General features: G+C 39.6%; 1 protein-coding gene across 2 annotated transcripts; it reads right to left on the reverse strand.

The window, feature by feature from the left end:
• Positions 1-64: 64 nt before the first annotated feature.
• Positions 65-21829, reverse strand: hnf1ba (HNF1 homeobox Ba). Of its 2 annotated transcripts, XM_041812890.1 has the most exons (10): positions 21202-21829; positions 19127-19326; positions 18588-18855; positions 18274-18497; positions 11713-11867; positions 10097-10223; positions 9813-9995; positions 7739-7857; positions 7339-7383; positions 65-2678 (listed from the first exon to the last, which is right to left on the reverse strand). In XM_041812890.1, exons 1-10 carry the CDS (start codon positions 21582-21584, stop codon positions 2658-2660), a joined length of 1725 nt encoding a protein of 574 aa, XP_041668824.1. In that variant the 5' UTR covers positions 21585-21829; the 3' UTR covers positions 65-2657. The 2 variants fall into 2 exon arrangements, with proteins under 2 accessions (XP_041668824.1, XP_041668832.1); XM_041812898.1 differs by lacking the exon at positions 7339-7383.
• Positions 21830-22551: the final 722 nt, after the last annotated feature.

The raw sequence follows: 22551 nt of genomic DNA on the forward strand, positions 1-22551 counted from the left end.
TTGTTGATACACAGTACTGTGCAGAACTTTTAGGCATGTTTGGGCCAAAAATTGAGGCTGCAGTAAGGTGTAGATGTGGCCAGTAAGCTGCCCAAGGGTACCGTAGGTGGGAGGGAGGATTGCCTTAACCCAGATTGTGCTCTTGAAGTCCTGAAATTTTACCAGGGAGATGGGAAAATCATCTGTTGAAAAATAAAGCCCCCACCTTTATGGCAGAATAAGGGGTGGATGTGGCAAGAAAGTACGGTCTAGGGTACTGTCCAGGTGGATAGTTAGGGTTGCCACAAGCCCATGGTCGAGCTGTGGATGTCCTAAGGGCCCTAAAACTGCTGGTGATCTTTGGGCTTATTTGCAGGGATTGTGGCACATCAGGCCTGTGATGAATCCTTGGCGCCGACATGACAAACTTATGCACATGACTGTATCCCTTTTATTATTATGACCTCCAAAAAGACTGTCGACTTAAGGTGCTACAGCTATTTTATGTCAATAACAGACATGTTATCATTCTATTAACCACACAAAATAACACAAAACCATGCATTCATTTTTGAAAAACCTTTTACTTGAAATATCAATATTTTCTCAGAAAGTATAAATAATGATTTATGATTGATTTCAATTTTGTACAAAAATAATACATTAGGAGAGACAAAAAAGATCATGTCCTGTCACAGAAATATGAGTGCCCTCTGATCAGATGGCAGTCAATGTATAACAGTCACCATCCAATCGACATGATAATAACAATGACCTAATGTTGAACAGGAGCTCGGATCCGCCACACTTTGAGCACACAGGGTTTGATGTTCAAAATTGTTTTGTCTTTAGTAAAAAACTTTTGTAACTCAGTTATTCTGAAGGAAAACTTAGATAAAATTTCACCACATGGCTTCACTTGTCTTACGATAACCCAGCTAGCAAAGGCTGGCAACACAGTAAATATTTTCACATGATTAATTTTGAAAAGGTGAGAAAATTTTAACATTATAGCCTCCAAATACACACTTTAGACAATTTGGCTGGATCGCACAACCACACACCTGCTGTTTGTAGTAAATATTTAACACATTGGAGATTTCACAGATAGAAAAACTTTTTACTCATTTTCTCTATTTGCAGTCAACCTTCCCAATTTTGAATATCTGGTGGATTCAGAGGAAAACTAAACATGAAAATACTCCTGATGTACACAATGCCAGTATGTCATCAGCTACTAGTTAGTTAGCATATAGCTAACATTTGTGCGTCTCTTGCTTCCTGTGCGGCCCAGCGGTCAGATTCCCATCTACGACTCCAGGCCAACATTAGTTTTGTATTCTGCCTCATTACTCTTGGGCACTGTGAGTGTGGGTGTCCATACCCACAGCAGCTGCTCCTCTCCCAACATTTCTCATCCTTTTCTGGATTCCTGTTTGATTAGAGCAGCTGCTGTCACAACATTTTGCTCTTTCATGTCTCTCTCCTTCACTGAATCCCAGAGCAATGTGGCTGTTTTGTTTCTGAATACCTGTCAATATTTTCATTCTACACTCTAGGAGGGCTTTGTAATGAGGAGTTATTATCAACATTTGCACTATTTTGCTATTTCTTCATATTGCAGCAGGAAATGGGAGAGAAAGGAGGGTGAGTCCCATTCCTGAAATTCACCTGAACCTGTGTGCAAACAAAATGGAAGGGAAGGGCCACGTTTAAAGTGTGTGAGTCAGTCCTCCCCCTCAGGGCAGACCAGGTTTATGGGTACGACAGGGTGACTTTTCAGACATGTCTACAAATAAATCCTACACTCAGCTACGCTCTTATTCTTTGGCATAACATACACACATCAATCTGTGTCTTTTTTTCTCTCTTACAGGCAGCTTTTCACAACAGAAACTTCAGTTTATAATAAAAGTTGGTGCCTTCACTGATAGTGCATATTCATTTCCAGTCTCAAGTGTGCAGAATCTAGTTATAAAAAGCATTTCAAACATGCATGGTCCTTTCAAGATTGTCAAAGTCTTTTCAATTACAGTATACACATTGAAAATCTGCACCCATGCTGGCACAGTAAACTGAGTGTGACAGAAGAACATGGAAGACTCCTTTAAGGCCGATGCACAGGATCAATAGAAGTGATTGTCAGACAGTTCTGCTGGCGTGCAAGGCGATTCAACCATGAAGTTGCCGACTTCATTAAGTCTTTCAGCCTTCACACAGGCTGATTAGCATCTCTGTTGGATCGAGAGAGTCTTCATTTTCCCACCTTCAATCACAATCTTTTAAGATTCCCAGAGCCTCTCTGTTTGTGAGATGTTTGGGTTTTTGTTCCTTTGTAATGTCTCTTCATTAAAAAGAGACATTAAAAACTGAATACTGCTGTCAAAGCTTCTGTTAAAATCAGACATCCTTGTTGATCATTTATGTGCGAAAAAGAATGAGTCTTGTCTCCTCACTTTCAGGTGCAGTGAGCTGAGTTTCTGTGTTTTTCTTCTTCCTCACAATCTCATTTTTCACAGCATGGCCCTCCGTCGTCATTCCTCCTGTTAGTTCTGTTGACTGACGCATTGCCGTCCTCGTGCCTCTGCCGGTTATTAAGAGTTGTCATGGTTACCGCGGTGAGAGGGTGGAAAAATGTGCTCAGGTTGCCCGGCACCGGGGAAATCAGGTGGATGCTCTCACCAGGCTTGAAGAGGACACTGAAAGGAGAAGAGAGAAATTTGAGACTAAGAAGGTCTGTAATGGTTAGAACTATATAAACAACCTGTTAAGTAATACAATACTCACTGTAAACCTCAGAGTCCAAAATATTTAAATAGATCAAGTTGTGTAAACTCAATAAACAAAGAAAAGTTTAATCCAACTCATTATTTTAAGTTTCTGTGACTTATTCTTCATTTTGAGTCATTTTAACTTGTCACTTTTGATCAACTATTTTGTGGATTAAAAATTTAATTTAATATTTGCATCTTATGAGCTGGGCGAAATTGTATAACCGGTCAGGTTAAATAAAGATATTCTGGACCTTGGCGTAAGGAAATTAGAGAATTGTAATTGAGGAACCCTGAACTACATCAGCTCTATTTTCTGCAGTTGATAAAACACTCTTTTGGTTCCAAGCAATCATTACTCAAGGTAAGTATTTTTTTGATTGTCTGATGATCATCCCTTAATCTGCAGAGTTTCCTCTTTAAACATTAGACCTTACCTACAGTGCAATTTAATGTGCATTAGACGTTATTATAACTTCATGAACTTCAAGCATGTACAGTGCAAACCTGTGGTGGAATGTGGCTACATTAGGCAAGAACCTGTCCAGATCACATTTTAAAGTTATTTAATTGAGTTTTTTGTTTTTTATATTGCTAATTTAAACTTTACTTTTTCAAAGCTTTTTATCTAACAGGCATCTTATACTTTAATTTAAGTGTAACTTTCAATATAAAGCCATTTTATTTTGAAATTAATATCTCCTGCGTTATAGTTTCGGTAGATTATGAAAATACTTTATATGCACACATTTGGGCTGCTTTTGTTTTCATTGTACTTCAATTATCACAACCTTACAAAGGACTACTGTTTTATTTCTCAAAATTGAAACAACATTTTGATCTTCACATTTAGATCAAAAATCCTCTTTGGACAAATAATATCAATCACTGCTATACGTATGACAAAGCTTTAATGTTTTAGTAAGTATTGTGCTAAATGCCCTAGCATTTCATCAATAAATCAATCAATCCCAGCATTAGTAAATCACAAAATAAGTGTTGCTCACATTGGTAATAAATACCCAGTATTATGAGGACTAATGTGAAAGGAGACAATCTCTGTTGTAATTATTTCTGTCATTTATTTTGATGCTTAAATCATCACCTTTATTCTGAAATATTGCCACCTGCACTGATGAAACTGTTTCTCCCCACTGGTAAATAGCATACATCACTCTTGCACCTTCAGGTGCCACACCTGACCAAATACATTCCTCATCCCTCTTCTCTTGACTCCTTCAAGCTTGTTCCCTTTGAAAAGCTTTCCGTCCTTTTTTTTTTAGATTTGTTTGTGGAATTTATTTTTCTCCTGCGTCTCTGTGGGTGGAGGCTGGTGGCCCTGCTGTGACCTTGCGGACAACAAACAGTTTCAGCTGATAAAGCTGACCTGAGCTGAGATCTGAGTCATTAGACGCAGGCCTGTGAGCAGAGGTGAGTGTGTATCAGACTCAGGTATAATGGAGGGGTTCCTCAGTAAACAGTGGGTGTTATAAAGCCTGAACACCCTGGTCGAGTCATGAGAAGAGGGCTGCCCCGTTTAAATAAAGTCCTGATAAGAAAGTACCTGCCTGCTAATTATTCTCTAAGTAATCAAGTCTGTAAAATGCCACACAGTGATTATGTTAATGCTGTGAACAAACTTTGATATAATTCTTAAGCATTGCTTTTTAATTTTCATACTTTTAGCTGTATTACATTTGACCAAAAGTAGTTTATTTTCAACTCTAAAAGAAAAAAGTATCCGTAAAACATCTGTGTTTTTCTAATTTTATTTATTTGCTGGACTAATTTGGTCTTTCATCTGAGGAAATCAGATATTTCTAAGTTTAGACTAGGGCTGGGCAATTACTTTAAATGAGAGGCATCTACCATGAAGAACTGATGTGTTTTGATTATTGCCATCAAAAGAGGAAAAATTTTCATCAAGATCAATCTCAGGATTTCTGTAATTAATCATGATTTATCGCACCAAACTTATAGAATTTAAAATTTCCAATATTTTGCATTTAAACTGGTTTGTGTAATTTTGGATTTTGGGAGTTTTGGGAAAATTGGCAATAAACTCTGTGAATCATTGTGACGTAAAAAATGTGTACTCTAATCGTGGATCTTAGTTGATACAGATTAATAGAATTTATCTTGACAGTGTGTTGAAGTATTTCTGACACTTTCTTCCCTTGAATAGTTTTATGTGTTAATGGAAATTACTTACATACACTAAATTGCCAAAAGTATTTGCTCACGTGCCTCGACTCGCATATGAACTTAAAGGGATACTTCAACATTTTGGCAAATTCGCCCATTGCCATTCCTAATTCCTATAGTCTTAGTAATAGATTTGTTTCCTTTAGTTGTTGGTGCTAGCTGTTTCTAGATCTGGGGGGGGCGTTAAACCAGCTGCACAGCTAACACTATGTTAGCAGACGGAATTTTTGCTTTCTCTCATCAAAGTCATCAAATGCACAATCCAACAACTCCAAAATGCTCTCGTGGACAAGTTGTGACCTGTACATTCGCCACGCTATTAAATAATCATGAAACATTACGAGACAGAGAAGTTTTAAAGTTAAATGCAAAGCCAGAACTTCACTCAAGACATGGCTGCTGCACTGTGTCACTCTGCCCAGTGGTTTACTCAAGAAATAGTTCAGAGTATTTGCTTCATGCATTGTAATGTTACATAATTATATGTTATTATTTCATAGCGTGGTGAATGTGCAGGCCACAACTTGTGCACGAGAGCGTTTTGGAGTTGTTGGATTGTGTATTTGATGACTTTGATGTGGGAAAGCAAAAATTCCGTCTGCTAACATGGTGTTAGCTGTGCAGCTGGTTTAACGGTCCCCCAAGATCTAAAAACAGCTTGCACCGTCAACTAAAGGAAACGAACCTATTACTAAGACTATAGGAATTATGGCAATGGGCAAATTTGCCAAAATGTTGAAGTATCCCTTGAAGTGACATCCCATTCTTAATCCATAGGTTTTAATATGACATCAGTCCACCCTTTTCAGCTATTACAGCTTCAATTCTTCTGGGAAGGCTTTCCACAAGGTCTAGGAGTGTGTTTACAGAAATTTTTGACCATTCTTCCAGAAGCACATTTGTGAGGTCACACACTGATGCTGGACGAGAAGGCCTGGCTCTCAGTCTCAGCTCTACTTCATCCCAAAGGTGTTCTATTGGGTTGAGGTCAGGACTCTGTGCAGGCCAGTAAAGTTCATCCAACTCTCTCATCCATGTCTTTATGGATTTTGCTTTGTGCACTGGTGCACAGTCATGTTGAATCAGGAAGGGGCCATCCCCAAACCGTTCCCACAAAGTTGGGAGCATTGAACTGTCCAAAATCTCTTGGTAGCATCTTGAAGCATTCAGAGTTCCTTTCACTGGAACTAAGGGGCCAAGCCCAGCTCCTGAAAAACAATCCCACACCATAATCCCCCCTCCACCAAACTTTACACTTGGCACAATGCAGTCAGACGAGTACAGTTCTCCTGACAACCACCAAACCCAGACTCGTCCATCAAATTGCCAGATGGAGAAGCGCAATTTGTCACTCAAGAGAACGTGTCTCCACTGCTCTAGAGTCCAGTGGCAGCGTGCTTTACACCACTGCATACGACGCTTTGGATTTGAACACCTGATTTCAATTATTTGGATGGGTGAGTGAATACTTTTGGCAATATAGTATATCAGATAATCAGGATGTTTAAAAAAAAAAACGTGCTTGGCAATTATATGAAAAACTGTTTTAGCTCAAGATAAGGTTCAGGTTGAGTAGAGGGTAAAGGTATCGTATCTTTTTCTATAAAAACTTAAAGTTCTGGTCATTAAAGTAAGTTATTCTTGCAGACAGACTGAATTTTCATTTCCTTTTACGTAACTATTAAATCTAAAGTATTTTTTCTACACTTGACTCTTCAAACATCTTTAAACCTAATTATTCTTTGAAAGTATATTGATAACTGATTGTTATGCTGCTATTTCACAGCCTCAGAGAGGTTTGTCTCCCTTATGTTCTCATGAAAACACCCTCAACTCTCAGCTTTCATCCCACTGACCCATCTGTCTGTCTGTAGTGATGCAGCGGTGTGAGCACTCTGCCTCAGCGTGGGAAATTGAGCGTGTGAAAGCACCGTGGACAACATTTCAGGCTAGAGCGATCACTGAGAGCAGGGAGAAGTAGGAAAGGAGAAAATGTGTAATTACCAGGAGAAAAAAAAGGTAAAAAAGAAACACCCCCCTCCCAGCCTATCTCATCTCCAGCCTCACTGGATGGATCACAGTGTAGAGGACACGAGGTTTGAGGACTTTGATTAACAGCGAGGCTCATTTCCTGATCACAGGGGTAAGAGGGAAGTGTGAGGAGGCAGTGTTAATCAACAGGCGTTCAGGCTGAGGGATCAGCTGATTGACTAGAAGGTTGTTCAAGAGGAAATGGAACTTTTAAGGAGTATACCATTCATCTGTTAGTTTGGTGCCTTATAAAAACCATTTAAACATCTGCATCAGACCAAAACCAAAGCTGTGAAAGAACTTAAGTTCTTGATTGCTTGATTAGTGACTGAACTGATAAAAATGTATTTACCCAGGAGAGACCCCCAAGTTGCACCATCTTGTTTACAGGAGCGTCCTAATGTGACAGGAATTAAACACACAATCATTACACACACTGGGCAAACACTTCTCCCAGATATAATCCAATCCCTTCTGTTAGTTTGTGCTTTGGTTGCATTTGTTTTTTTTTGTTTTTTTTACAGGAGCAGGGTGGGGGTGATTTTTGTGAATCAATAGGTAACTAATCAGCTGGTTGAGGTGTTAAGCAGAGGTTTGATGTTACAGATGATGCAAAAATCAACAAAAAATACATTTCTAGTGCAATTACCCCCTTACTGATTCAAGGATGTTTTAAATCTAAACCCTGGAGTGGCAGGCAGACAGGTGAGAACATGTATCAGACTGTTACACAATGCCAGCTAAAAACTCACTGTCTTGCTGGAGGACATGGAGCTGAGGGTACTGAGGCTGTTGGCATCTGTAACCACCATGGCTGAGGGGAAACGTGACGGGTGGGAATATTGCGGGGGCTCTTGCTTGTGAGGATACACTGCAGGAAAAATAAGACACATGGTTAGGTTTAAACAGTTGTTTGTCAATCAAAATAATACATCATGTTTCTTGACTGTAAAGAAGAAAATATCACATTTTTTCCAAGAAAAACAGCACTTTCATATGTATCACTAGCTCTTTCAGCAAAGAGTAGCATCTTTCATAAGAGACAGTCTATGAGGAACCCATCATTCTTAGCCTGTGTAGACTGATCATATTAAACTGAAATGAGACAGTCTGGCCTACAGAGGATTCGCTGTTAATGTCACTACTCATTTCTACTCTTAACACATAGCTGCTCCTATGACACCAACCTCACCAGCTTCATTGAAACTAGCTTACATAATCAACATCACAAAATTTGACAAAAAATAATTTATACTATTTGTATTAATACCTTTACGACTGAGTTAAAACCAAACCCTGTATATTAGGACATATCATCCTTACTAGATTAATTCTGTTACCTTAAAATGTATGTTGAATAAAGAAAAAAATAGATTTTTACATTTCAAGAACATTTAAAAAGTAAATTCCCATTTGCAAAGCACTCTGGGTAGATGGTTGCATCTTCCCACATCTTTCTGATTGGGCTCACCCCAAACTCCATTACACTAATTCCTTTCTTAGTGTCCTCATCACTCAAACTGTACTCAGGTTAAAATAAAAGGACTTTAAGGGTGACACTACACAGGAAGAACAATGCAACCATTACATAGTCAAGCGCTGCCATACAATTGAGATCAGCTGATCTCACACAAGTCCTCATCAGCTGACGGCCAGCTGATTTGTTCTAAGCATGCTGCCATATCTAAACTGCTCTAACTTGGGTACACTTTGCTGCTCCTTTTTGCAACCCTCCTCCACCCCAGCGCCTCCTTTATTCTGCTTCTGACTTAATAAATGTCATTCTGTTGTCATTGATGCCTACTCTGCTCGCATCTTTTTTTTTATTGCTGCTCCTGCTAGAAGCTTTCCACACTGGCTCATGGAAGGGCAGGGGGATCCCAGAACATTCATAACACCAAACATATATGACAGAAACAACTGCATATCAATAACTGCTAATGAAAAAAAATATTGTGTTCCTTGACAAAATGTTCCTGACAGAAGTATAATTCTCCCAGACACTAATATTAAAGGTATAAAGTAAACATGTCTTAACGGGTAGTCATCCATTTGACAAGTACATTTGAACAGATCCTTAATGGCTGAGGAAAAAAGGCAATAACTGAAGTATCCTTTGAAATGGGACAGCTTTAGATGTGTTACTGGGATGCAAGCAGTCTTCAAATATACTTTTAAAAGACAAATGTTAAATAATTTTGGGAAAGGAATCAGCAAAGTTAGACCAAATCGAACCTAATTTCAATACTTGTGAAAATAGTTTTCCAGTTCTCTCTTTCCTTCAGTTTTTAGAGAAAGTTAAATAATGTTGTAGGTTATTCCCTTAATAATAAAAATAGCAGTTAGCACATCCTCTTTGTGCTCAGGATTGTAAGCAGATCATTATTTCAACACAAAATTAAACTGTCATGAAAATAAGAACAAGGTTTATTGGTTGATAAAAATAAATCCTTAATTTAATATAATATAGCTGCCAAAGGACAGTTGGCTATGTAGAAGACAGAATTTAAATCCTGTCTTGAGTAACATGTCTGTAACACATTCATCTGAAGTGTTTAAACTCCAGCTTTAAGCATCCATCTGGCTCCCTTTAAAGATTAACCAAGCCACAACTTTTGCCAATGAAAAACCCAAAAAATAACAAATTTAAATGACAAAAGTCTAGCCAGGATGTGCTCTACTGCAGACTAAGGTTGAATAAAAGAAAAAATTAACCATTTCAAACTGTTCTTTACGCAGTTCATGTCACATATTAAACTTGTAACACAAAGTGAATCCATAGATCTTCACGATGTAAAAACAAGAGCAGACGTGGGTGTTACTGACTGTGTGAGTGTGTGACAGTAGCCATAAAGGGTTGCTGGGTCATGTGGCTGGGCGACTGCTGCATCAGGCTCTGTTGATGCGGGCTGTGGAGCTGCTGTGAAAACTGCACCGGCTGCAGTGCTGCAAGGCTGCCCGCCACGCTGTTGATCACTGGTACTGTCTGAGACTGTGATGTGTTTAAACCTGATGGAACATAAAAACTCAGTCAAACAATGTCATGATCAGTGACTTTTGCTTCTTTTTTGAGAGTTCTTGGTTATGTGGAAGGACCAATTAGAACTCACTCTGTGCGATGGCCATGACTCCAGAAAGAGGCATTATGAGGTTCTGTGTCTGCTGATGGCTGTGATGGGAACTGTGGATGTTTGTCAATGTGCTGACTGGAGGAAGTCCTCCACCTGATCCTGAAATCTAAGTGCAACAAAGACAAAGGATATACATTTTCAATATGTCACAAGAGCCTTAAACACTCAAGTAGGATAAAATTGAGATTCTGTTATGTAAAAACATATTTATTTATATCAGTGAGAGAGATGTGTGCTGAAAAAGCAGAGATAAATGTTGACTTAGTTCAGATTCTTTTGTATGACACTACGCTTGTGCAACTCCACTCAAAACACAAGCAAACACTGATAAGACACAATAAAGGGAAGGGGAAAATTATACAAAATATGTCAGCAAAGGGGACTGCATTACTTTAAGGAGAACCCAGGTAAAGTTTGCATCTATGTCATATGTTCCTTTCTTTAAATGTTACAGCAAACCACTTAAAGAATAACCAAACTCCATGCACAGTCATGTCTGTCTGGTCTGGGGGCCTCCCGCTCTGTTGGGCTGCGTCTATTTGACTACAGCTTCCCACAGAAGACAGAATGAACGGATGCACATCCGTAGATAAGACCTGCTGCTTAGCTGCACTACAGTCATTTCACAAAACAGCGCTTCAAAACACAGAAGTATCCTGATCTGAGAGGGAAGTAAGTCCACAGCATTGAACATTTCAGTTGCGAGACTTTATGCTTTATCTGACCCTTCAACCTTTATAAGGAGGCATATTTAACATACATTGGCTGGAGATCCAAAAAATAATCTACTGTTAGCAACATTCATCAATTCAAAGCATGACATGATTTCTTTGATAACATAAGGCTTGCCATGATTATCTCATCTACAAAAAATCCTATAATTATTTCAGGACATCTTGTTTAGGATGTTGTGGGAAAAAAGCTGCCTGACAAACTTATGCAAATCTGTCAACTGCTGCCAACAAATTTACTGAAAAACATTCAACCCTTCCTGATGGTATGTGTTATATTCATTTAGGCTCCATGCTTTACATTCACTTGATAACTAATATATCAAATAATTTAAAATTCATTTGGGAATTGATCGTATCCCAGGTTGAATTTTTTAGTACAATTTATTTTGCCAGTAAATCAAACATCATATGTCTAAAGTACTGAAAAGCTACAAGGGCATACACAGGTTTCCTTGTCACTGATCAAATATTGGACTAGGGCAGAAGGGAGAAACTCTGAAGTCGACTAAAAAGAACTGTGAGTACAATCAAATGTTGGCGTCATTTCTGGCAGAACAAGCATCGCTCCTCCTGTGTCTCCTCTCTGCAAGGCATTTAATCAATACGAGCAGAATGTTTCTTTGTCAGGTTTATTGGCTGAGTGTTGAACATGCCCGGTGCTTTCTGGTGAAGCCATCATGGCCCTCCACCTTCCAAACAGAGCAGCACAATGTGCTAATTGTTGGCTCCTTCCACTAGGTCCATGGGAGAGCAGAGGTTCGGGAACCTGTTGTTTTTTTTTTTTTTTTTTTACATTTTTGCTAAACTCAGGCCAGCTCTTATCTTATCTGAAGCCGTGAGGGCCCAGGTGTGTTCACTCACCATCTTGGCGTCAGGTGACAGCAGGCTGTGGCTGTGGTCCAATCCTCCTGGAGACACCTGCTGGAGCACCGACTGGCTGTTGTGCACGGAGTTACTGCTGTGGTGACTGATGGTGGTGGAGGAGGTGACCTCACCAGGGCCTTGGCTGTAACGCACTGATAGAGAGAGAGAGAGAGAAACAGGTGAGTTAGTCTTATTCGTACAGTTATGTAGGGCAGGGAGATAGCAGTGTCGGCCTCATTCTGCACTGAGCTACAACGCAGTCACTCCGCCCAACTAGCTTACCTGCTCTTTGACTCAGACAACAGTGGAGAAGAACAAACAAACACACCGACCAGTCCCTGCTGCTGCTGCTGCCGCTATCTGTGCAGCTCAGCCAAGGCCATGCACTGTGTACACACAGCAGGACTCACATCAGAGCCTCTGATCAGCGCACTTGTTGTTCAATTACGTCAATGTTAAGTTTCAGCAGGTTTTTGATCATTTTACTTTCATTTTTCTTGTTGAAATTCAAAACACCTTTTTTCAAGCGTGTCTAGGCCGAGACAGGTAGCACCCAAAATGTTCTGTCAGGCAGCTATACATAGAAAATAATGACCCATTATAAAGACATTAAATAGCAAGTACATCATTAAATCTGTCAACAATGACCACCATCAAATGCACATGCTTTCCATCAAGTCATGCAAAATTCCTCTGTCAAATTGCAGGATTAAAGTTTACATTTCTTTACTTGTAAAAAACTCAGTTGTTACTATTTCATGTGAAGGTGTAATGAAAATATAATTCTTCCTTTAGGGCATCATTTATTATTATGTCTAGACTTCTTGTTGTCTCTCACTGGAGGCCCAAAGGAATGCTTTACCTCGCCACAACCAACAATCAAATGCCTGTTTGCTGATGCAGGCCCCCTCTGATACCAACAGAGTAAACATTACACAATTACAAACAATGTCAAACACATTCTTATCCTCTGGTCTAAGCCTCACACAGACACTAAGCCCCCCTTTCTCGGTGACAGTGTAGAGACAGACTCTGTTTGCTCTCAGATCTCCCATCTTCCCCAAGCACCCTCCGTCCCTGACCCAGGTGTGACAGCCTGAACACTCTGCTGAATCTGGTCAGGCATGACAGTAAGCATTGATATACAACCATTATGAGATAAAAAAGAGGGAGAGGCACTGACACTGAACATGACCGATGGGGAGGGCATTGATTTTTTTGTCACTGATACAGAAAGGAGCAGGATGTTTTTATAGATCTCAAAGCTGCTACAGGTGTCACATCTTCCTTCCTGATGCAGAGTTATCTGTTTTAGAACATTTTCATATCAACGGTAGCAAAACCTTTTTACCGGCCTTTTGTAGCTAAAGACTAGACGCAGACAGAAACAGTGAGCCTAGCTTGACCAAAAAAGTAAAAAAAACTGTGCATTTGCCAATTACATATTAAAGATGTATGATATAGCACTGAATGCAATAAGCTAAACTGATAGGGTTAACTTGATTTTGTTGGTGTTTGGCAAAGAAAGAGTAGGGGTTTCAAGTAGTACTTGGACTATGTTAAGCTAACTGGTAAATAAAATAAAGTTCTAAAAGCCTAGTATTTTCTGAACTATAATGACGTGGGTTAATACAAAGATTAAGATTAGAATTTTAAATGTAAGCTAGTTGTGCTATTTGATTTTTTCTTAAATCTAAACAAAACAAGGCTATGCTAGGCTACGCTAACTGTCTCTTGATAATAGCATCACCATATAGGACACACGAGACTCAAATCAAACTTTTATAAAAGAATAAGCTTGTTGCTGTCCAAGTGTGCTACATTTTAAAGCATTAGACAGAGTAAAGCTAACGGTTTCCTCTTCCTACACGTTTTTCAGCTAAGCTAAGCTAGTTGTCTTCCAGCATGAACAAAGACAAGAAAAATACAACTGTTCTCATCCTTCCTTCTCAGAGGGCTAGAGAGCAAACAATCATAACTCACAAACAGAGGTGCTGCTATTTGTATGCTAAATGAAGCTAACAATGACGGTAGTATAATATTTCTCACTCATTGTTAGCAAGAGAGAGAAAAACCTTTTCCTCATACTATTCAAATTCACTTTCACGCTTGATACTTAAGGTCTAGATGCACGGCACCATATTTCATCCTCTAAAGTACCTGTCCTCCATTTTGCTCAGCACACAGACTTCATATTGTCTGCTGCAACACTGAAGCCACACTATGACACTGCACCGTGCCTTGTAAACACTGCCACAGAACAATAAAGCACTCCGTTGGACTCATGACCCCCATTGCCTCACAATAGAAGTGGTCTCATAAAAAAGGCTGTTAAATCAGTGCTGAGCGACCTCTTAAAGTGTCTGATGGAGAGAAGATGCTATTCAGGACGGCTTCTTTAGGTCCAGCAGTTAACTCTAGTTGCCAGGACCTCATTAAGGACTCTAAGATTTAAACTTTAGGTTTTAGAAAGTTTTAGAGCAGGTTTAAATTTGAGATATTGCTGTGACACAGCTTCTTAGACTGAAGATTTCTGTAAAACTCTAAAATAGACCAATCCATATGAAACCAACTGCCATTTTTGGAGAACAGGGGGAGGGCGAGAACTTCTAAAGGGGAGTGGTAGCAAGGACCCTCAGCAGGTTTAAAAGGCTCTCACTCCATGTGTGACCCATGTAATATCAAAGCCTGGCTCCCCAACCCCAGGCAGTGTGCATTGTAGTACTGCTGCATATGACAGACCTCCTGGGTCTCTGCAGGACGTATCCAGTCTCTTCTTTGTGGCTCTCCTGGAGACACAGAGCTATGGAAAGTGCAAAGCTAGGCCATCTTTTCTGTGTGGGTTTGTGGGTTGTTTCCTAGTTGGCCTGGGGTGACACCATCCACAGATAATCCCCCCTACTACTGTGTCTGATCTGGAACTTCTTAGTCTGCTAGTTTGGTAAGATGCAAAAGGATGAAGCTCAGCTTACACAGCAATGATTCAATTTTATGGTGACACAAGTTGCTGAAAGTAAGAGTGCTGAAAGAAGCATTCAGTTACCTTCAGCAAAGCTCTCAAGAATGTAACAAGACCACAAAAGGACTGACTTTATGTAAAAATAAAATTAATCTCTATGGTTGAAGAAGGCACAGTGAATTAGAGGGCTGCTTCCTCAAAACTATAAAAAATAATTAAAAAGGGCACTTTTAAGAGCTTTTCTACCTCATTGCGTGAAATCCCTCAGTGAAACAAAAAAATGTGGTTTACTGTTAAGAAAATGCATCTTAAGGAGCAGTGGCTCTCAAAATATTTGGTCAGTGGGTCATGAATGTGTCAGGAAAAATCAAAGCGGCAAAAAATCTATGAAGTATACATATTGTGATAATGGTTAATTTTAAAAGTTTTAACAATATCTTAACTCATTTATGTAATTTTCTTGCAATAAAAACTACTTTTCCCATGATAATGAAGTCATTTTTCAAGATCAAAATTGGCAAAATGTGCATGTTATGAAGAAAGGGGATGTAAAACATGTCAGTTTTTCTCTCTTTCTCCTGTCATATATTTGAGAATTTCTGGAAATTTTCAGTCACATGTGTCTTTAGGTATACTGGTGTGTTCTGAGGCTAGAACCACTGTTATAGAGAGTATTTTTGTATTTTAAAGATATCTTAATTCAAATAAAAGTTAGCTGCAGAGGTGGGTGGAGCTGAGCAACACATCTGAGGCCTGAAAATGTCTAGTGGGGCCACTAATTCGCAGGGACTGGGGAGGGGTGGAGCTGCGTGATATGGGGGAGCTTGGGCAACAGAATATGCAGCTTTCAGCAGCAGTTCACACTTAGCAACATTGTATATATGTAATATTTTTATCATGTAAAATTTTGCATTACCATGGTAATGATAAACATATTATTTTTGTTATTTGTGATTGTTTGACCTAAACTGTAAATGAAGAATATTAAATAACTCAAATTAAAAATAATAATAATAATAAATTTCATGCCTCTCATGTTAGCTGCCATGGCAAATAACATGCCATTATGGCTGTAAAATTCAGGAATTTCTCTGGTTTTGAAAACTTCTGGAAATATTTGATGTAATGTTTTAATTTAGGAGTAGACATTTTTAAATAGTAAAGAAAATTTCAGTGAGCAAATTCTCCATGTTTTACCCTTAAATAGGAAAAAGCTAGGCTCATCATTTTATAACCCATTCTGATTTGGAAAATGTGATTTTCTCTGTTAAATGAGTCTGTTAAGCTAAAAAGTGCTTACACTGTAAAAACTAATATGAGGGCCCAGTGTAAAGTAGTTAAATAACAAGTTTCACAGCATTTTTTTGAGTTGAAGGGCCCAACTTCATACGTCATGTTGCCATTTAGTTGATATAACATGCTCATAACTAAAAATCTAAAGTTGGCAGAACTTGTTTTCCAAAAGAAAAATATATTTTAGTTGCTCGACTAAAGTAGTTGAGCCAACTATATCCCCTGGAAATATTGGTTCAACCTAAATCTGTATATTCACTTGGTATGTATTTTACATAATTTAAGAAACTCTGTATAATTTGTTGTATCAACAATTTAAGTTAACAAAAGTGACATTAATTCATTATCTGTTCACACAACATTAACCAAGTTGGATTATTATAATTTTTATATCTGTATAAAATGTTAACATTGGCCTACATCAGCTGTCAATATGGGCTGTATGTGTAAATGAGTTTGTGGTAAGTAAATATTGTATAGGAAAGCACAGGTGCATGCTCACATTCTGCCTGAGATCTGCTTCATTTCTAAAATAAAAAAAAATCACTACCTACATAGCACGTCACACTGTTTGACTGTCTATCCAATTGTGACCGGCTGGCCAACGAACCAAAACAAAATCAATAAAAACTCCCAAAGTAAGAAGACTTTCTTTGATCTGACCCAGCAGTGACCCTCTGTGCTTTGACTGAAGGTGTGGTGGTGGTTTGAGGAGGAGGAGGAGGAGGGGGAACTCTCTTTCTCTATAGGCGAAGAAGGGGTCATCAGTTCTGTCTGGCCAGAAAAGAGCCAATACCTCAGTGGACAGCTCCTGCTGCTCCAAGTCTGCACCCAGCCTCAGCAACTATACTTAGGCCCATAAAGGTGACGGGGGAGGCTTTAAACTCAGTCCTCCTCAAGGCCCAGCAGAGATAAATGAACCTAGGTTACAGTCACTGCAGTCTTCTAATACACCACAGACAATGGGGCCTCCTGCTGAGGAGGAGTATAGAGAGGAGAAGTCAGGGGAGCCCCTTATCAAAGGCCTAGGAGATGTAGTAGCAAAGGATTTTAATTGTCCATTAAGCATGCATAATGCAGGCTGTGCCCTAGCAACGCAATGAGTCGTCCTGCTGGGATATTATTGTCTGACTGGGGGCTGACACTGAAAAACAGCTGATGCTGTCGGCAGAATGCCAGTGGGACATCTTGTAAGCAGCCAGCTAGGAGAGGGGGGGGCAGCGGCAACCCTTCCCTTCGACAACCTTATCACTGACCCCTCTGACTTTGCAGCCCGAGGTCAATGCCTGGTCAGGTGTTCTGAGCAGGAAAAAAGCAAACAGGCAATCCACAAGTGGGACCAATTTATCCAAAGGTAAAAGAGCAAGTCAAGGCAAACAGTTTGTTTTCCCTTCAAAGTGCGCCTCGTGTCCGAACACGAGAGGACAACAATAGTCTCTCAAATCATTGTTTTATGGTGGGTGAGTGATGGCGAGGAGGATAATGCTCTGTGAGTCCTATCAGCTTTGTTTTTATGCCATATACAACAGGTAGACTCAGTCAATACTAATTACGCCAAACGCAAACAACAGGTCAGGGTGAAATGGTCACAGCAATAATGTGCAGTGTTTCCTTGTTTTGGCAACTCTCACAGAAGAGTCATTAGCAACCTGCAAGGGAGGAGGAAATGTGGAAATGACGGCGTTATGTTGAGCTGATCTGGATGTGTCTGTCCCCTCTCCCTGACCCTGGCCTGACCCTGGCCTGTCACAGGACCGCTGCCCTTTGTGTCATGCTTCTCCATGCTGACTTTGGAGTGGAGATTGCAGGTACAATGTGGATTGTTCTCAGTGTGTTTTCAAAGATCAGAATAACAATGGCATTTGCTCAGCTCACTCACTCACGCTCATTGATCACTTGGCCCTCCATTCTCTGCTTCTCTGATCACATCAGCTGGGCCTCTATAACCATCTCTGACAGCACTTTTACACCAGGGGGGAGAACTGATGCACTTTTTGAAGAGGTAAATCAGGTTGTATTTCCTAAATTTGGAAGTGAACATCTCCTTGTGGTGCTAGCATGTATTTCTACGTTACTACCCGGATAGAATTTTAATAATAATGCTGCAAATGTAGCATTAATTTCAGTAATTTTTTGCTGTACTGGGGCTGCTAGTGTGACAAAACTTGTGGGGCAAAAAAGAAAAAAGCCTTTTTAGCTGCTCCTCATCACTAGGCTATACAAGCTTCTTGAGACATACAGTAAAACACCTTAATCAATGATGAAGCTTTCATCTGTCAAAGTGTATTGGGAGTATTGGGTCTTACTTGGAGGTGATGCACTGCTCTGGGGATGATGTGGCGAGCTGTGTGACAGCAGAGGGTTTAAAGAGTGAGGTGGCGCAGTGATGGCATCCATGGCTAACTTCTGCCTGAAAGCTTCCTCTTTACGCCGGTTTGCAAACCAGTTGTAGACTCGAACTTCTGTAACCAGGTTAGAGCCAAGCCCCTGAGCTTTTGAGGGGGACACCCCTCTCTGTATACACTCAGCTCTGCAGGAAACAAGAAGTGAAAAAATGTTTAGAAACAGTTTTGGTAACACTTGTCTGGGAAGGTGTTAGGAATGTCTGATGATTTTCCACCTGTTGCACTCCTCAACCAAAGCCTCCCGTTCCTCCTTGCTGGGGTTTTTCTGCCTCTCGTAGGCCTGGTACAGGATTTGCTGGGACGCAGGTCCCCATTTGAAACGGTTACGGCGCATTTTCTTGCTTGACGGTTCACTGCCAACCTCGTCACCAGGCTGACCCATGCCCTGACCAGATGGGTTGAACTCTGGGAAAAAAAACACCGGATCCTGATTGCCTTTTTCTGTCATAATGCTGCCAGAACCTTGTACTGCCTGGTTGAACTCTGCAAAATAAGGAGAGGTACATTCAATAAAAGGAAACCAGACACATGATAGTGTTTTTTCTATACATAAATTATATCTTAACAGAACAATACAGCTGTACAGGCTCTAATAAAGGCTTATCAGCGCTGTAGATACATCAACATTTCATCCAGCATGATGACGACATGTCCAGTTTAACAATATTCAAGTTTGAAACCAATAAAGCGCCATGCTGCTGCCAACACACTTCAGGCTGAGGCCAAGTTGTGAGAAACTCAAATATTAACTTACGTCGGAGAATTTCCCGCTGTTTCCTGACATACCAGGTGTAGAGGGCCGCTCGCTTCTGTGTCTTCATGGGCGTGCCTTTGTTGAGGTGCTGGGAGAGGTGAGACTGGTTCAGCCCAGTGATGTCCACCACCTCCCGTTGGGGGATGTTGTGTTGCTGCATGTAACCTTTGATCATGCGGGCAGCACGCCATGGATCCTCACTGGGTTCAGATGAAACACATGAGCAGAAAACACCAATCATTTCACTGCTGGACTACGTGTAGCTTTAACAAGGAAGGAGTAAAGTGCAAAACCAACCTTTACACGCATTTTACAGCAGAAATAAAAGTTTCTTTTGTTTGTGTCATGCCATTAAATTAAAATATAACCATGAAGAAATGCTTTAGACCATGCTTTTGTAGTTCTGTTAATATACAGTACTTCATTTACAGCCATCAAAAGCATAAACATATTCTTTAAAACCCCTTAAGTTCCACTTGTTTTTCAAGGATTAGAGTTTGTTGGCTGCTCTGCTGATATGCCCCCTTTGTAAACTACCTTTTTTTTGTGCGCTTTCAGGAGGCTGTAAATATTTTCAAAGGTTAGTTCGAATAGATCCTTCTGCTTTACAAACTTGACTTAGTATTTGTTGCCTTAGAGCAGTGATTGAGCCTAAAAAATAAATAAAAAGTAGGGATCAAGAATGAAAGTAAAAATAAAATAAGACCCAAAAGCCATGTAATGAATTTCCAGATAACAGTCAAGTGAAAAGTTGACATTCAGATAGTTTGAAAGCATTTGGAAAAATAAATATAACCTGGGATGACTACAAGATCAAATATACTACCAATAAATGAATAGACATACTTTATCTTTTTAGGATATTACACCCCATTAAATAAATAGGGCTATACTATGGATAATTTGAATGAAATGAAATTGAATTAACTTTCGGGGGGTTTTATCACATACATAAAAGCAAAATTAAAAATAATAACCTCAAAGTCAAACTGTTGTAACTTTTTGTCTTTAAACAAAGAAATGTAATTTTATCCATACAGACTTTAAACTAAATTTAAAATAAGATGCAAAAACGTGTCTTGTCTTACCTGTAAAGTTGACCCTTCACATCTATTTAATTTACGTCAATATTTTCAGCAGTTGTTAGTAAAATACAGTCAGAGATTAGAGGCCCAGACAGTGACATCGGTAATTATAGCAAATCTCTACACCTCTGTTTGTTTTGGAGAATGTGGAGGCCTGCATCTATGTCTGCGGGTTAAGTGGGAGATGTTAGTTTATAACTTTTGACAATGAATAACCAGATCTCCATTCACTCTAATCACACGCCACTGTGTATCTTTTAGTTGATGATTTATAGAATAAAATTAATAATAACTTAACTACACGTGGGTTCGTTTTGATTTTCTTTCGGTCCTGTTAGAGCCTTTAAATATTAGTTTTACAGTGAAAAAACGTGGTGTGAGCAGGGGACATTATTATAAGGTAAATGATTACAGTAATGCCCTTTTTAAAATGCATGCGTTCACTGTCACATAGATGGATTTAAAAAATAAACGGGGTGATTTTATTTAATTAGAATAAAATTTGATTTTTATAATTACAATTTAATATTAATTCCCATATTTAACAGACCTTATAATATTTTTCCTACGGTTCTTCCGTCTGCTTTCCCTCATGTAGCCTTTGCCGGCTTTTATCGCAGAGAGGTGGAGTATAGTTAATAATAAATAGATCTTAGTTCAGCTGATATTTTGCAAGTAAGGTAAAGAAATAATAATCCATGTGGATAATTTGTAACCAGATGTTAAAACCGAGCCGTGGCGGGTAAATTTAAAATTGTAAACAAAGAAATAAAAGTTCTTTTGATTTTTTGAAACGCGTTATTTTGTACTGGAGACAGATTTTTCTAAAATTGAAGGCGACGAAATTAAAATGTAAAATAGTTCAGAGAGTGCCAAAATAAACTAGAGAAGTGTCAAAAATGTCCCATTTTTTTATATCCGCCAACCTAACTTTAAACTAGTAGGCTGTAACCAATATTTTTCCGTTTTTAAAATGTTAGACTGACTTACGCCAACATGCGCTCCACCTCCGCCCTCTGCTCGGCGGCCTCCTCCGTGTTTAGCGACTGGAGCTCCTTCAGTATCGGTGGGGTGTCGTAGTCGTCCCCGTCCTCGGAGCCCTCGTCGCCGGACAGTTTGCCCTTGCTGTGGCCGTTGGTGAGCGTGTGGAAGACGGGCTTTGTGTCGACGGCATCCGCTACGTTCATCTTCCGGCTCTGTGGCGGATCTGGCGAAAGAGGCAGGTTCTCCAGTTTAACTCCAAATCCCGGCGGGCTCGGGTCCATATCGTCCAGGGCCTGGATCAGGACATCTTTGGTTACTCCTGAGTCAAGCAGGGCGCTGAGGAGCTCCTGCTGCAGGGATGTCAGCTTGGATACCATTTTAGAAAACATTAAAAATACAGCATAGGCCTGCTTGAAAGGGTAGGGAGGTTAAGGGGGAGGTGAGAATTAAATAGTAAAAAATAAAGTTCCTGTCGTCGTCTCTGCTCATGTGTTTCAGAAGTTTGCTGCTGACACCTGCTCCGTGAAGCTGCTTCACTTCCCTGTTGACGGGGAGGATGGAGCTACTTTGCCATGATGCTTTGTGAGTGCAGGGGGATATAAAACATGATAATGAGTGGGCAGGCTGCCTTATGTAAATGCGCAGAATAAGGCCCTGCTCTGGGCCCAGAGTCATGTATTTACACTGCTGCATGCTGCTTTTATTGGCTCCCCTTATCAGCAAAACTCTAATGGACTTTGGACCTTGTATTTGCCATAAAGACTTTTAAGAAAGGCGAGCAGCACATAGTCACATCGTTGGATCTGATTCGACAGAGTGGCTTTATCATAGATTTAAACATAAGGCAGGTAGAAGGAGAGACAGCAATTGACTTTATGTTTTTGTTCACTTGTGAGCTGAAAGGGATGATTTCGCAGCTGTTACTGAAGTCATTCCTCGTTATTTCAGCCCTTTTTGAAGCTAAGTAATACCAATTGTTTGAGGTAAATAGACACGCATTGCAGGGCCATACAGCCTAATTATGTTAACTTAAAGGGAAGAACAGTTCTTTCTCAAAAATGTGGCCTATGAATAACTCAACAATTGTAAAAACTAATGGTAGTTCCATGTACGTTCAGGGTATGAAAAAGATAAATAGGTTTTTTTGTTGTTGTTGTTGTTTTACATTTTTAATAAAAAAATACTTGAATGGTTGCTCTGGTCCTGGCCTAACCTCCATTTAGGCTATATTCACTGAAGTGAATTTGAACTCAATATATCTTAAATTTTCTTGAACATGCCAAAAAACACAATAAGACAATTTAATTGTCAAATTAAATTGCTTCATTTTTATCAGCAAAAGTTAAAAACCCCATA

Source organism: Cheilinus undulatus, linkage group 2 (genome assembly GCF_018320785.1).
Source record: "Cheilinus undulatus linkage group 2, ASM1832078v1, whole genome shotgun sequence".
Classification (NCBI taxonomy): Eukaryota; Metazoa; Chordata; class Actinopteri; order Labriformes; family Labridae; genus Cheilinus; species Cheilinus undulatus.